Genomic DNA, 15802 nt, shown 5'->3' on the forward strand with positions numbered 1-15802 from the left:
TGACTAGATTTACCAAAGTCATTTGCCTTGTGCTTATAGATTGATTTCATTTGGATTGATCAATTTGCTTAGCATGTTCCAATCAATGCCTTGCTGGATTTTGTTACATTGGACGTGATGAAGATATAGAATTCCGGGCCTGCGAGCCGCGGGCGCCTCGCACGAGGGAATACGAAAGCGACTAACTCCGCCATGTGGCACGTTACAATTAGTAATAATTTCATAAAACAAAATAAGTGGATAAATTTAGTATGAATCGATGAATTTATCGGGTTTTTTTTTAAAAACTATTATAGCATTTGAATTTTACTATTATAGATTTGACAATTTACCCTTTCATTATTTGCTCTCCGCTAGTGGATGAAATCTAGTCAACCTCGGGGCCTAGACTTAAACCCTAGAGCTGCCCTCTGGTTCTCAATCTCATCAACGCGCCGTGTTGGATCCGGCTGCGAACCACTAGGCGAGAAGCATTGGAGGATCTCGAGAGCCCAGGTGCTGCTCTGCGCTACCTCTTCTTCCCCATTCCTTGATTTCCTGACGTTATTCATTTTCCAGGCATGGCGCCAAATCATGGATCCATTGGGCTTCGTGCTCTAATCTGCGCGCTGCTGTCCATCTGCGCGGCCGCCAGCATCCGGCCGATCTCGGATGCTCATAGATCTGCCGCGCTTGATTTGTTCGTCCCCAGTGGTGGATTGTTCCAGAGGTTAGTTGCTCGGTCTCGTCACATTTTAAGAACACGCCAGATTTTTGGTTCTGATCGGCGTTCTCTCTCGATCGGAGTTGGACATCGTGCTTCGATCTGAGATAAATTCACGCTTTGAATGCTGTGTTTCCTTAGGCATGGAAAACACTGATTTGACTTGGCGTTGATTTATCTTGAGATCTTACAATTTTCCTTAGTTTCCATCATTTGTACTGAACTGATACTCAAGTGGAGAAGAGTAGTGGAGAAGAAAAAGGAACAGGAGAGAATCTGAAAAAAGAGGATACATATAGAATTCTAAAATAAGACAACGGGAGATTGCCTTCCTTATTTTTGTTGGACCAGTTGGAGAAAATCCTTCCTTTCTTCCAAAGCTTTTCTCTTTTGGGCAAAAAATTGAAATAAATTCATCAGTTTCTCTTCGTTCGTATGAAATCTAAGCAATAACTGGTAACCGAATCTCTTCACTTCCCTTTTACTTTTGTTCATTAATAATCTTCTCTTCTTAAGTTAAGTGTCTTGGGTTGAGATTTGATCCTAAGTGAATTCGAAGTGAGGTTCGGAAATGGATTATGTTTGATCTGAGCCACATCTAATATGTTCAATTTCTCTAACTTGACATATACTAACCTTAACATGTCTTCTGATTGGAGGAAAGGAACTAATCCATGTTGAATATTCTTGCAGAAGAGTCCTATTATGATCCTGAAGGTGCATTGGTCACTAATTTGAAGCACCTAACCTACCTAACTTGTTGACATACTATTTCAGATTCCTGCCAGTATAATATATATTACATAATATCTTTATTGCCTATGATATATAGAACTCATTGTCGTTGTGGAGAAATTTCTCATTGCATTAACTAGATCATTAAATATCTGATTAAGATTCAGGTAAATTTTCATTTCAGTTTTAGTTGATAGCTAGGAATTTAGTTCCTTGGTTGATTCCAGTTAATAATTGCCATTGTTGATTACTGTCTAGTTTCTTGTGCCACTATCACTGGCTTGTTTACAAGTCAAGGATGGAGTATTTATTTGCCATCTGGAAAAAAAAGGTTTGAAAATAGTAGTGTAGGTTTCCTTTGGACTCAAAATGTCATTGTTATGCTAAATTTTCAGAAAGATACTCTCATTTCGACAAAGAAGATGGTATCTCTTCTACACTTTATGCTTCTTATCTTATCGTTCATATGCATGCATACCTACATCCCTAATTCAACTCATTGCTTAGTCCACTTGGCTTGAGTTGTTTAATGCAGATCTTTTTTTTTTCTTTTTCAATCTTTCATTCCTTTTATAAACCTATATTAACATTTTGGCTAATTTCAAAATCATTATCTTTTTTTAGCTTTAGACAAGACTGGTTGATGGAATGTTTCAAAATTTTATGTGGGTTTTCTTAATTCTCTTAGTCAGCAATAGAATATATCTAACATGCATTTTGACCTGCAGCCTAGAGGAGACTTATGAAGCTTTAAGGACGTTTCAGATTCTTAGAGTTGGAAAAATTTCTGACATTGGACCTGCTACGTGTCCAGTTATTATAGACAAACTCACATCACCAGCTTCAAGTCCTAAGGACTTGTTTGATGCAATAAGAGTGAACAGTATTTTAGAATGCCAGATTGGTTCTCAGACTTTTAAGGTTCCTAGTTGCTTATGTTCATTGTGATTTTTAAAGTGCAAGTAACTTTATGAGGGCCCCTTAATTTCTATTTTATGCTTCTTTCCCTTTTAGGATGTAGCATTAAAATTTCAAGATTTGATAAAAAGCACAGATAAATTGATGAACTTCTATTACTCCATCCTTGGTTTGCTTCATGTCAAGGTATGACCCTGTGGCAACTAGATTACCATCTCTTCTTTATCCTAGTATCCAGATGTATCTTTCATTTACTTCAGTTTTGTGATAGTGCTACTAATTTATAATTGATATTCTATTATTTAGTTCTTTGTCTGTTTCCTTTTTACAATTTGGATCCTGTGATATTATTGGTTCTAAGGCAATACATCCCTTATGCAGGCGCAAGGAGTTATTGTTGTTCTACCTGATGCTGAAGGGGTTTTCTATTCAATCAAGGTGGTATAATTTCTTTGTACACACACTTTGATAATTTTCTGTTTTTATCTGTTCTCTTTGTGAATGACTACTAATGTTAGCAGGCACTTAGCCAAAGTGATGGAAGATGGCAGTATGATAGCAACAATGCTGAATCTAGTACTTATGCCGCTGGTATTCTCTTTTCTTTTGGTTGATGTCTTATCTTTTCAGACCTTGAATCAGACAATAGTTTTTGAAGGCTTCTATGTTATTTAAAGTATAAATTGAGTTAATTATTCATTCTTGTTCCATCTGATACTGTTGTAGGTATAGCACTTGAGGCACTTGCTGGAGTTGTTTCGTTGGCTGATATAGAGTTGGTTCAATCTAAGGTGATACCATTATGTACAAGATTTATAAACTAAATTTTCGATAGTTATCACGATTCTAATTTTCCCAGCTTATCTAATTATTGCTGGACCTAGAATTCATTTTTCTTTTCTTTCTACCAATAGTTTTTAGTTAATTGATTCTTTGTATGCCAGATATTCCCGTAACTCTTGATTATGAAGCTGATGAAACTTATCTGGTTATGCTGATTGTTTATGGGGGCCAAATTGGAAATCTGAACAATGTTATGTAATTCATATTTAATAGAAGAAATGAAGCTTGTGATAACAAGATATAAATTTAAGCCTGTGAATCCATTCTTTTAATGTGCTATCTTGAAATTTTATGACTGGGATAAGGGTCAATACACTGTCAATTCATGATGTGCAGAGTCACATGATCTTTTCAACAGGAGTTAGATATATTGAGGTCATTGAGGAAATGAGAAGCATGATATCAGTTTAAGTAGTGCAGCCTTCTCCTATATGAACTTGGCTGAAGGGAATGCTGAATGTGGTAGGTGAAATCCTTATATAGAATATCTTTTACAGTATTGTTAACGTTGGCTTTGTGTTCTAGAGTGAACATAAGGTCCATAGTAATGGTGGATATGGAATGGTAACTGTTTGAAAATTGATAACATGGTTGATATGGATTCATTAAGTTTGCTTCAATTTCCTAATATTATTAAATTCAGTCAGCTGGTATACACTATACAATTCTATGATTTATGTTTCTTTACTTTTTGTTTCTCCTTTTGGGAGGCAATAGTAGAAAGATGCAGACGTGAAGACTTAAGTGAAAGTAGAAGAAGGAAGAAACCAAATACTTCTTTAAGAAATTTATACCCTCAACCATAACCCCTTTTATGAGCAATTTTTATTTGAACATGACCCTTCAGCGAAGATAGTAGCCTCTTCCACTCATTTCTATTGATACTAAGTTCCACAACAACATGCAACCTAGTCCATGCCTGCTCCACTGACATTCTATTTTTTGTTTGGATTTGTTCCAATTATTACACAATTCAGAGTCTGCAGTAAATTTGGGATTTGGTGCATCTCCACAGAAGATAATTTGAAGTCCCAGACCCCTTTTATTATTTTCTTGAATCTTATATTTCATATTTTTCTCGACTGATGTTAATTAACAAAATTATTTGATACTTGATTCAAGCAGTATCTGAATTTTTTGGATTGTTTTTGGCAGATTGGAACTATAAAACATGATATTGTCAAGCTATTTGATAGCATCAAGAGCTATGGTATATATACTAGTTTTTTCTTTTCTTTTCTTTTCAAATTTCTCCTATATAATAACTTCCCAGTTTGTTTTTCCTATATACCTGCAATATCCAGTTATCTTCAAATTATAAATGTTCTTTGCTATGTTTCTTTTTGGAACATATATGAACCTTGGTATTGTTGTTGTAATATAATGCCAAAGAATTATTCAACCAATTGTTCTAGAGAGCGGGTTTGATGTCTTATAACTATTCTACCTATCAAGTGGAACTATGTGAATACCCACGCACCTTCTAAGTTAATTCTTCTGTGTGGTATTTGCCTTGGTTCTTCTAATGATTTGGCTGCTAAAGAATCTCACCCCTTGTTGACCAATATTACTCTGGGAAATAAAAGGTGAATTCTTGAAGTTTTGATGCTTCGGAGCTAAATTGATAACATTTATGCATCAAAATTGATCAATGACATATAATATTGAAATTAGTTTTTATTTACATGTTTATAATATATCTCAATTAACCACATTGTAAGCTGGATTTGTATTGCATGACTAGAACTAGGAAAGACACAAGTGCATTATATGGATACATCTCGGTTTCTTTAACTTTGATGTCAATTCTCCTTACTGTTATTAGTGCTCTGATTGGTGCTTTCCGATTTCCCTCTCCTCTTTGTATAGCATTTCATCTTCTTCCTGTGATTGACAAATGAAAATTTAAGCATAAGTCATAGGGAAAGAATTTCCTACCTTGGCTAAATATGGACGATATTGAGTAAAACAAGCCCTGCTGTAGGCTATATCACCAAACCTATGTTGGCATGGGTGGCACAAACTGATGTATTTTGGGGGAAAAAATAATTTTTTTTGACTCACAACTAATTAGACTCAATTTTAAGCCCACAATGTGGGTTGAATAGAGCATCAAAGTTCGATAAGGATTTCCTTTATGAATATGTTGTTTGTGACCAATGTTTTTGATGCAATAATATGGAGTAGAAAATCAGAAATAAAGCTGAGGTCCTAGCTACATTGAACAGGGTTTCTAACCTTCGTTGATCTTTAGACTTCCTAGAACTGAGTCTCTTCTGGCCAATTAAAAATTTCTAATTAAAGAATGGATTTTTTTCAGCCAACTAAATGCTTTAAATAAGGGATTTCCAAATTGGAGGTATAATATCTAAATCGACATTTTGATCCCTGGATTGCATCAAAGGAATCTCACTACATTCTTTTTATATACATCTTATGGGCAAGGTGGTCACTGAAAGCTCTATAAATTATGCATCTTACATGCCTGCTGTGCTGCCTCATGTCTTTTCTCTGTTTGCAATAAGGGGAACCTAACAGGACAGTTTCCGTGCTGAATTGCTGTATGAGCCAATAATGCTAGATGGTTATCAATGCATCTTCATGCAAGATTGGCATTGTTTGATCCATCAATTTTGTTTATGTAGTTCGATTAATATATGTTGCTATCATCTTTTTGTTGTATATTTTTGCTCGAAATGAATTTATGTGCTAGTTATTGTATTGGACAAATGTGATAACAAATTAAGAAGGTCCTTGATGTTGGAAAAATCCAAGCAAAGCCCCAGAAAAACCTTCCAATCTTACCTCTTGAACAATGTTTCAGTTGTTGCATTTGATTCTCTACAACAATTTTTTTAACAAGACATCTTTTTCAGTGGTAGATTTGGGATTTTTCATTTAGCCTTTTATTATTTTTGTTAATGTTGAGAAAAGCCTCTTGTATGGTTTTTGTTAATGCTGAACAAATGTTAACTGATCCATCTGTTCTGCAATTCTGTCCACTACTTTACTATCATGTATAATGTATTTTACTACCTGTGTATTATTTGGTGTGCTGTCTATGGGATACGAACTGGACATGATACAGATGATGGAACTTTATACTTTGATGAAAAGCACATCGATGGTAGTGAATACAAGGGTCCTCTTGCAACAACAGCCTCAGTTGTGCGTGGTGCTACTGCTTTTGCGGCAGTTGTTTCTGAGAAGCTAAATGTATGGTTAATAAACTCCATAAGCTATAGTTCCTCATTAACTGAGTGATTTAGACATCTGTGTATTATCTTAGAAGCTGAATTTCCTTGCAGATTCCTGGTGACAAACTAGTGTGTATAGCAAAATTTCTTCTTAGTGTTGGAGTTCCTTGTAGCACCAAAGACTTATTCAATCAGATAGATTCACTATCACACATTGAAAACAACAGGTATTATAATAGACTAATCAAAAGCATGCCCTTATATAACTGTTGTAGTAACTTGGAATATAAATTGGTAACTTAAACTACTACAGATTTCTCATTTTAAAGGCTAATGTTCTGTTGTACCTGAGCAACCCAATTTTGCTCTCTTTTTTATAATGCCAATGCTATTTTTATGACTATGTTTCTGATGGTACTATACTTGATAGAAAATGTTATCATATCTGAAAGGAAAGATTCATCTACTTTTATACCATTATTAATTGACAATGTTAAGAGTTAATAATTATAGATTGTTGTTTGCCCTCGGGGCAAGGTTGAGTTGGCTACTGCGGGGCAAATATTGCTACAATGAGCAAGGGTTGAATCTTGATGAAGTCGAGAAAAATGCCCTCCCCGTAGTGGTCAACTATAACTTCTCGATTTACCTCCTCACAGATGATCGTGGGGTCGATCGTGTGGGGTTGCTAGGGTAGCGGATTCTACCTTTTGCTACAATTATAAATTGTTCTTTGAATTATGCCATTAGGTGATTTTTAAGGTGTGTTTGCTTTGCGTAACTCTTTCCAAGTTCCCATTTTCACTAGCAAAGTGTTCATCGCTCAATATATTTGACGATAAACTTTTCTTGTTTTTGGGAAAGATGTAATATCCTCTCTATAAAAAATAAATTTTATTATATGAGGGATAAAAAAATGATGGTTATTTTTTTTTCATTTTTTTGAAAGGAAAATGAAGTAATTGTTGAATCCTTCACATTGCCTAATGAATCCAGAAGAACAAATTACACTAAATGATAAGATGAAGGATCAGGAACTTAGGAATCTTTCTAATAATCGAGAAATTTTCTTATGATGATTAATTTATCTTGATATGCATTTATTTATGGGCAATTAGTAATCTCAAGCTTGCTATCGTCTTGATTTGGTTTCTTTGTCCACTTTTTTCTACCAAATTGGGAGTTTTCTAAGTGTATACAGGAGACATGCCAATATGAGGAGGAATATTGCATTGAGTAATGGTTATTATAAAGTACATGCTGCTTTGCCATAGAGGCTAAAAGAGTACAACAGAGGGAACTATTTTTTTGTGTACTTAAGCCTAAACACCTCCTTCAATACTCCCTCAAGAATCTTCTTGTCTGCTCCACTAATCCAAACTACACGATATTAATTTAAATGCTTATATATTTAACTGGCCAATGGACTTAAGCATTCCAATTTTTAGCATAGAGGATTTGTTAACTTACTAGATCATTTTTGTTGTATCGACTTTGCTATAACTGGTGCTCATTCAATCTTGATTTCAACTGTTATCTTCATCACTACTAGTATCAGACTTCGAGGGCATTGTCAAGATGTAAAAAATATTTATGCTTCCTATAACTTCCAACGTTTCCTTGTTCTTTGGAGGCACAACCAATGATGGTGGCAGCAATTTGTCTATGGTTGAGCTTGTCTAGGTGGAGGAAAATGATGCAAATAAAAATATATATCGTTAAAATAAATTGATCCTAAAATAAATCAAATCGTTGTCTGATTTTCAATTTTATTTTATTTATACTTGAATTTAGTTTTATTGTTTCTAGCAAACTTAGTATAATTTGGCTTGAGTTTATGATGAAAGGTGAACAACCAACTTGCTAAAACTAATCTGTTAATGTGATTAATAGATGCATGATCATTTGGCGCTAGAAAAATGTTTTTCTTCTACAAAACATGGAGGCTATGGCATGCTATTAGAGATGCATAACTGCTGCCAGCACCTGATTTTAGACCATTATATATTTGTACATGGATATGAACTCAATCATGTCTTAAAAACTTAAATATAATGTAAATTAATAGTCTCATAAAGGTCTAGAACACGAAGATTCTTTGTACATAAGAATTTGTTGTTCAAGAAAATGTTCGCTGTTTTATTACTCATTACACCAATATCAATGCTGAAGGCATTAACTGTTTGGTGTTGCCTTGGATATTTTCACTTGATGGGATTGTGTTACTTTGTTGCTGAGTTATAAGTCTAGTTTACTTGCTTATTCTGTCGTGTAAATAAAATTTTTAGCAAAGAAAAGTAAATGTCTGAATTTTTTTTGTCTTTCATCTGTTATAACAATGCATATTAAGGTAGATTACATTTTTTATGTTCCGTATATACAAGCAAGTAGTTCTTTGTGTGTCTTTAGTGATTAATTGGACACTATTTTGGTGCTACAGGATCTCTATTCCTCTTATTCTTTCACTTCCATCCACAGTATTGTCTTTAACTTCAAAAGATCAGCTTAAGGTGATTGATTCTATTGCATGATATTATTTTTGCAATTTATTTATTTTCTTTATTTATGTCAAGCTTATCTAAACTGTCTATTTTGCTTTGCTTTTAGTTTTGTCATATATGTTGCTTCATAAGCTTCATGGTATCTCAAAAAGTATCTTGTAAGTTTCACTAATATTTTTTGGTGTAGGTATCATTGACTGTTAGGCATTGATTTGTCTTTGGCAATCCACATACTGCTGCACATATGCTAGATTGTATTGTAGCAATCTTGGGGTTTATACTTCATTATTCATGATTGGAATGCCTAATGCATTTAAATTACCCAAACATAAACTTATGCTCTTGTCCATACTCTTAAGCTAAGCACTATATCTTTTGTGCTTATCTCAGGTTGAGGTGACTACAGTATTTGGTTCAGCTGCACCTCCACTGACAGTGATTCTTGTACAAGCTTCCAGTTCTCATGTGAAGAACAACCCTATACTTGAAAACCAGGTTACATATTTTTCTTTGTTTTTTTTTATTATTATATGAGGCCTGATATATCCATTCATAATGGTGTGTTAAACTGAAAATTTTTACTTTCTACTTCACCAGCTAAATTCATACAATATCTGTCTTGAAACTGTAGGAATTACAATTTGACGCAGAAAACAACGTTCATTACTTGGACATCCTACCTCTGAAAATTGACATCGGAAAGTATACACTAGAATTTGAGGTAACCTCATATTAGTTTTTGCTAGGTATGAAGTTTCTTTTTTATCATGTACCAATTAGATTTTCTGATTGTGCTGCTTGCAGATTTCACTTCATGACACAGAGAATTTGAATACCTATGCCACTGGAGGGCATGCTCACTCATTGATTTTTCTAACAGGATTGGTCAAAGTAGACAAGTCTCAAATTGGAATTTATGACAGTGATAGCGAGTCTTCCGCAAGCATGTTAAAGTAACACCATAATATCTTAATTCATTTGTTAAGAACAATTTTCAACTTTGGGTTATTATTGCTTTTCTTTTTTATTTTATTTAGCTGACTTTCCATGTTAACAATAATTTTATAAGATGAGTTAGAATTGTGCAAGAACATTTGTACTAGTTTTTGTTGAACTTTCTCTGAGTTTACTCCTGGATATGCATTTTGATATCTTTTATACTTTCTCTTTTCTGGTGCACTATAGACAATTCATTTTTTGTTTCTACTGAATATAACACATGCTCTATTTATTTTTCTTTCCTTCAGATTAGATTTCTCCAAGGATGACAAAATTTCACTAGCGGCAAATCATCTTCAGAAGTTGCGCTTAAGTTTCCAACTTTTGACGCCTCTTGGAAACAGTATTAAGCCACATCAGGTCAGTTGACAGGGAAATATTATGTATTTGTTTTTATATATATAATGATAATATTAATAATAATAATAATATGTGGCTAAACTTAATACTCATAAGTCTATCAAACTCTAACTTGGTTTATGACCCTCTTTAGATGATATCCAAATGCAAAATTGAAATATACAATTTTTATATATAATAAGAGTTTTATTTATTGCGGTTTAGTCTGATTGGAAAGCTTTGGTAACAGGTGTTCTTAAAGCTGAGGCATGAAAGCAAAGTAGAGCATATCTTTGCATTGGAGAGTTCTTCCAGGCAGTATAAGATCATACTAGTCAGTTTGTTTCTTCTTGATACAGCTTGAACATTATTGACTCATATTTTTTTTAATATGACATGATATTTTTTTTGAGTTGCTGATAGTTTACATTATCCATCTTTTCTGAATTAATCAGTTGTTGATTTAAGTGTATACTGATTAAAGGGTGTGAACTTTGGATGATAAATTGCAAGTTTGTTTATTATTGTCTGAATAGAACAAAGTACTTGATCTCTATATACTGTTTGAAATCATTGTCTTAATAGAACAATGAAACTGGAAGCAATTAGATAGTGCATTGTTATTGGAAAGCTTCTTATAACCACAATTCTTGCAGGATTTTCTTGCACTTGTCGAAAAATTTTATTACCTCTCAGGTAGATATGAGATTGAGCTTGCCATTGGAGATGCAGCTATGGTACAATATTCCAAATACTCTGAGCTATCACTTTATTGCTTTAGCTTGTATAAATCCTTTTGTTGCTGTGCAGGAGAACTCATTCCTCCATGTCCTCGGATACATTGATTTGGACCTGCCAGAACCACCAGAGAAGGCATCACGTCCTCCATCACAATCTGTTGACCCATACTCAGGATTTGGGCCAAAGCAGGAGATATCACACATATTCCGGGACCCAGAAAAGAGACCACCAAAGGAGCTTTCTCTTGCATTTTTGGCTTTTACCCTTGTACCACTTGGAGGGTTTGTGATAGGGGTGAGCTGTGCCTTATTTGACAATATTATTTCACAAATACCACTTTCAGCATTTGCATTGCAAAAGATGCCAAGTAGACAACTTTTGGTTTTTCAACAACTTTAATTTCTGAAAAGCTGATTCAATTTTCCTTCAAATATGGAAGCTGTAATGTTATGGCTAAGATTTTTGTTTGTTCAGGCGAGAGTGCTACTTGATGGATTTCATTTTGATGCTCAAACGAAAGCAGCCTTCATAAGCCATTTTCTGTTTCTCTTTTCACATTGCTTTGCTTGTAAACGCATCTGAATTGCATGTTTTAGCTGTTGCTGTTATTCACTTGTTATTGATCATTCGTATGATTATCAGTTATCAATGCCTATTTTGGTGTCTGTGCAGTTGCTAATTTTGGGAGTAAATTTGAAGAGCTTCCCTTCCTCATCTGTCCATGCCTTGTTCTCCTTACTCTTTCATGCTGGCATTGCTGCTATTCTACTGCTCTACGTCCTTTTCTGGTTGAAGGTGCTCTATTTTTCCCCGTTCAGTTTCATTAATGATCTGCATTTGTCAATCTCTAATTGTTAGCCGTCTTTCTCCAACAGTTGGATCTCTTTACAACTCTGAAGGTCCTTGGCCTTATTGGAGTTTTCCTCATCTTTGTGGGTCATAGGACTCTCTCCTACCTTGCTTCAACGTCGGCAGCGAAGGTGAAGACTAATTAATGGTAACGCAAGTGCTGAGAGCAGCATCATTAGTTAAAAATGTCATACATGATCATGCACTTGAAATTATTTAGACATCACCATTGCTCTGGTAAACTGAAAATATGATAATTTTAGCTTTTGGATTACCAAGCAATCCGCAGTCTGAGTGTTTTTATAGGATATGGCAGTAAATTTTGTTTTATTATGGAATTATTCTTGCATACGGATCTGTGTTCCTTGAGTATACTTTCCTCGTCACTGATTTTTTGTGTATCTCAAATATTATCATCCTCAAATTAGTTGTTTGCTGAAATGCATAGTTGTTGGGCATACTTCCGTAAGCTGGGGCAGCCCTTCCAACCTACCTTGTCTGTTGGCCATGATGTGCTAAGATTGCCTAAATTGATTAGGCGTGTCCGAACTCTCATAGTTTGATAGATTCACTTGGCTCACTCGGGACATGTGACCCATTCGAATTGACTGGTTTAACCAATCTATTTGGATCAATTATCTTGCTTGGATCAAGTAGACTCAAATTAAGTCAACTGTCTGAATTGGATGGACCTATCAGTTGGGTTGCATCTGCTCAAATTGTTTCTTTCTTGTAATTGATTTAAGTAATAAAATATAAACAGTACCAGTTGTTGTTGAAACTGCTCAGACCTTTCTTTTTTTAGACATCCACTAAAAATAAAGACTGATGCATTAAAAATAGTTATCTATGTCATAAATTACTCATGTTCTTTAGTGTAGTATTTTTTTTTATCTCCATCTAACTATAAATAAGTGGGATGTCAATACCTATAAATGACAATTTTTACATTTTTGTGCCTAAGATATTTTCTTAGGTGAATTAATAGATGAAATTTTTTTAAAGAGCTATTGACTTAAGAACGTCGGGCTGATAAGTTGTCCGTTGCAAGTGTTTTTCGATTTATTTTAGTGGTTGGTGAAAATTTTTCAAATCGATCATCTTCAAAATTAATCAAATGTAAGTTGGATATTTGATATCAATTAAAAATTTTGATAATAAGTTATGACAAATAAAACTTAAATCCTTATAAAAGTAGAAATATGAGAACTAGATTCTCTACCTCCGTGTAAAACAACAACGGAAGAAAATGAGTATTCAAAATTAAGGCAGATGAATCTATTCATAGATAAATCGTTTAACTAGTAACAGACAAGAATATTTGTGTCAGTTTGACCCAATAATGTACAAGAATATTTGTGTCAGTTTGACCTCAATAATGTTTTTAATGATACCAGTAAGAAAGTCGATAGGGTACCACCACAAGGATCCTAACATCTGCTTTCGAAAAATAACAAGAAACAAATTAATTGTAATTTCTCAATCCAGCACTAACGTTGAATATTTTTATCGTAGACTAAACATAAACATGTGTAGAAACTTATTTAGCTTCCCTCATTATAATTGATATGAGATTGACTATTATCATCCTCACCTCCCTCTGCCGTGATCATAAACATGCAATCCAGATAGTGCATAATAATATTTTCCAAAACACAGAAATTTAAGTTGATTACTGTTTTATTCTTCATTATTATCGACACAACTGAACGATATCGTTTCTCGTATTCTTATTTGGGAATGATGCCAATATATATGTTCGTATACATCACCAAGGAAACACATGAATTATTTCCATAAATTTGGCCAATAATCTATATTTTGGTATTACTGTTCCCGATTGCTCAACTATACTTTCAGATTGACGACATAAAAATTTCATAAAACGATTTTCAATAATATCGTATATAAAAACACTTCTTTTTGTTTTTTTGGGCAAATCTGCTAATTCCATTTTGGATAAATTAAGAAGCCTAGCTAGAAGATTTTCAACATTGTCTCTCTTACGAGTTCTACTTTAATTTGAAACCGGAGATCACGTCGGCCGGTGCCGATCAACGAGCCGCCAACGCTTGAAGGTCGCTACCTCCGCCGCCGATGCTCTCAGAAAAGTTCCTGCTTGCCGCCGTGTAATGCTGTTGCTGGCGCTTCGGACCCGACCGGGCTACCTGTCGGAGGCAGCTGAGCCGGTTGAACGTCAAACAGAACAGAGAGGTCGGCCATCCCCGCCGATGATTGCAGGTCCAGCACGGAGAAGGCAGACGGGGGCGTCGCCAGCGGGGGCGAAGTGGAAGGCGAAGGCGAAGGCATTGCGGCCAAGTGAGCTTGCAAGTAAGCCAGCTCTGCTTGCAGGTCGGTCACCTAATCCAAAGAGCTAGCCAAATTTAAGCATCCTCTTTTTAAAGCTGCGGCATCGAAGGGTGGAATTTGAAGGGGTTCGAGCTCATCACCTGCTGTTGGAGGGCGAAGATGCGGGCGACGCAGCCGTAGACAGGGTCGCGGAGGCGGGCATGGGCCTCGAAGCAGACGGTGATGACGGCGTCGAGGCGCTTGTGGGCGGGGACGTGGAGGAGCAGCTTGGAGACGTTGCTCGCGCCGAACACCTTGTGCACCGCCGCGAAGTGCGCCGCACCCTGCTCCGAGTCGAAGAAAGGCGCGAAGATGCACCCGCTCACGCACTTCCTCCTCAGAAACTTGCAGGCCCCGCACGGCCCACCGCCCCCCAACGCGTCCTCCTCCTCCACCTCCTCCGCCGCCGACGCTGCCCCCGGCACTACTACTCATGTCACCGGCAGGCCACAGTACAAAGCCTCCTCCTCTTCTTCTTCCTCCTCGTAGTCGTAGATGAGGGGAAAAGGATCAGAAGAAAGTTAAGGAAGAAGATGATGATGAAGTGAAATGAATTAATGGCGTATGTGGGAGATGGAGGATTTTGTCTTATCGGTGGAGGGTGGGTCGCATTGGAGTTACAATTTGATGCTTGTTTGCTTCTGTATTTATGTCTTCAAAGCCACGCCAAGCAGCAGCAGCCAAGCCAAGCTTCTTCTCTCACTCCCTGTCTCTCTCTCTCTCTCTCTCTCTCTCTTTCTCTCTCTCTACACACACACATTTATTAGCAGATTGCGTGAAGCAAGAACATATGGAAATGAAATGGAAACACAATTCCATCTCTTCTGTTTTTTGTTGCGCTTGCTTCTGTCACTGAATACATGAAGGAGCACACTGCATGGTCTGTTCTCAGAAGTCTGCTTCTCAATTAATCAGACATGAAGGTGCACGTCGGCGTCCATCTCTCTCCTCTCTCTCTCTCTCTCTCTCTCTCTCTCTCTCTCTCTCTCTCTCTTGCTCTGGTGGACGCGTAGAAGGCAAAGACCGCAAGCTTCGACTTGCACTGCATGTCTACGTTAATGACCCAATTAAATGACATATGTTTCTGCTCCACGAACTAATTAATGCATGCACTATATATATATATATATATATATATATATATATATGCCTCCCCCAGATGAAAATGCAACTGAGAAGGAGAATGACATGAGATGGCTTCTGAGAACTGCAATTCTGTGCTTCTTTACTACATGAATTTTGATAAGTGGGTGAATTTTCAAATATTATAATTAAATTAGTAGGATTTTTAAGTTTTAATACATTTACATTTCATACCGATAAATTTCTAGTGGCATCTAGAATGCTAGCTAATTGCCCACCTGAAACACAAATTAATGTAATACGTAATACGAATTAGTATCAGTCGAATTGACAGCTTTTTTTAATTATATAAAAAAGGCATTAATTTTAAGTTTCACGCACAAATCACGCTAAGAATTTATGCGTGAAATGGACTGGGGCATGCACTTCGCGTGCCGTGATCAGGCGTGAAGCAAGCTCAGGCACCTGCATGCACAGATCTTGCCAAATTTTATGTGCAACGTGAATAACCTTTTTATAAGATCATGCCTATCCGTGATTAACAT

At 35.9% G+C, this 15802-nt stretch overlaps 2 protein-coding genes across 2 annotated transcripts; one reads left to right on the forward strand and one right to left on the reverse strand.

Annotated features, from left to right (window-relative positions):
• Nucleotides 1-392: 392 nt before the first annotated feature.
• Nucleotides 393-12184, forward strand: LOC141829291 (dolichyl-diphosphooligosaccharide--protein glycosyltransferase subunit 2-like). Its single transcript, XM_074716732.1, has 20 exons — nt 393-495; nt 559-709; nt 2167-2359; nt 2453-2542; nt 2738-2794; nt 2878-2947; nt 3083-3147; nt 4355-4409; nt 6288-6415; nt 6508-6623; nt 8837-8906; nt 9288-9392; nt 9529-9618; nt 9702-9850; nt 10145-10256; nt 10486-10569; nt 10892-10972; nt 11046-11270; nt 11649-11771; nt 11852-12184. The coding sequence occupies exons 2-20, from the start codon at nt 561-563 to the stop codon at nt 11969-11971; spliced, it is 2082 nt and encodes a 693-aa protein (XP_074572833.1). The 5' UTR covers nt 393-495; nt 559-560; the 3' UTR covers nt 11972-12184.
• Nucleotides 12185-13738: 1554 nt separating this feature from the next.
• On the reverse strand, nt 13739-14777 carry LOC141829951 (LOB domain-containing protein 18-like). Its single transcript, XM_074717416.1, is given in 4 exon segments — nt 13739-13984; nt 13986-14186; nt 14276-14555; nt 14557-14777. Coding segments are annotated over 4 exon segments (639 nt in total). The 5' UTR covers nt 14610-14777; the 3' UTR covers nt 13739-13879.
• Between the last annotated feature and the right edge of the window lie 1025 nt (nt 14778-15802).

The sequence above is a fragment of the Curcuma longa genome, chromosome 5, assembly GCF_044706935.1.
Source record: "Curcuma longa cultivar G26 ecotype Majalengka, Jawa Barat chromosome 5, ITB_CL_G26_1.1, whole genome shotgun sequence".
NCBI classification, from domain to species: Eukaryota; Viridiplantae; Streptophyta; class Magnoliopsida; order Zingiberales; family Zingiberaceae; genus Curcuma; species Curcuma longa.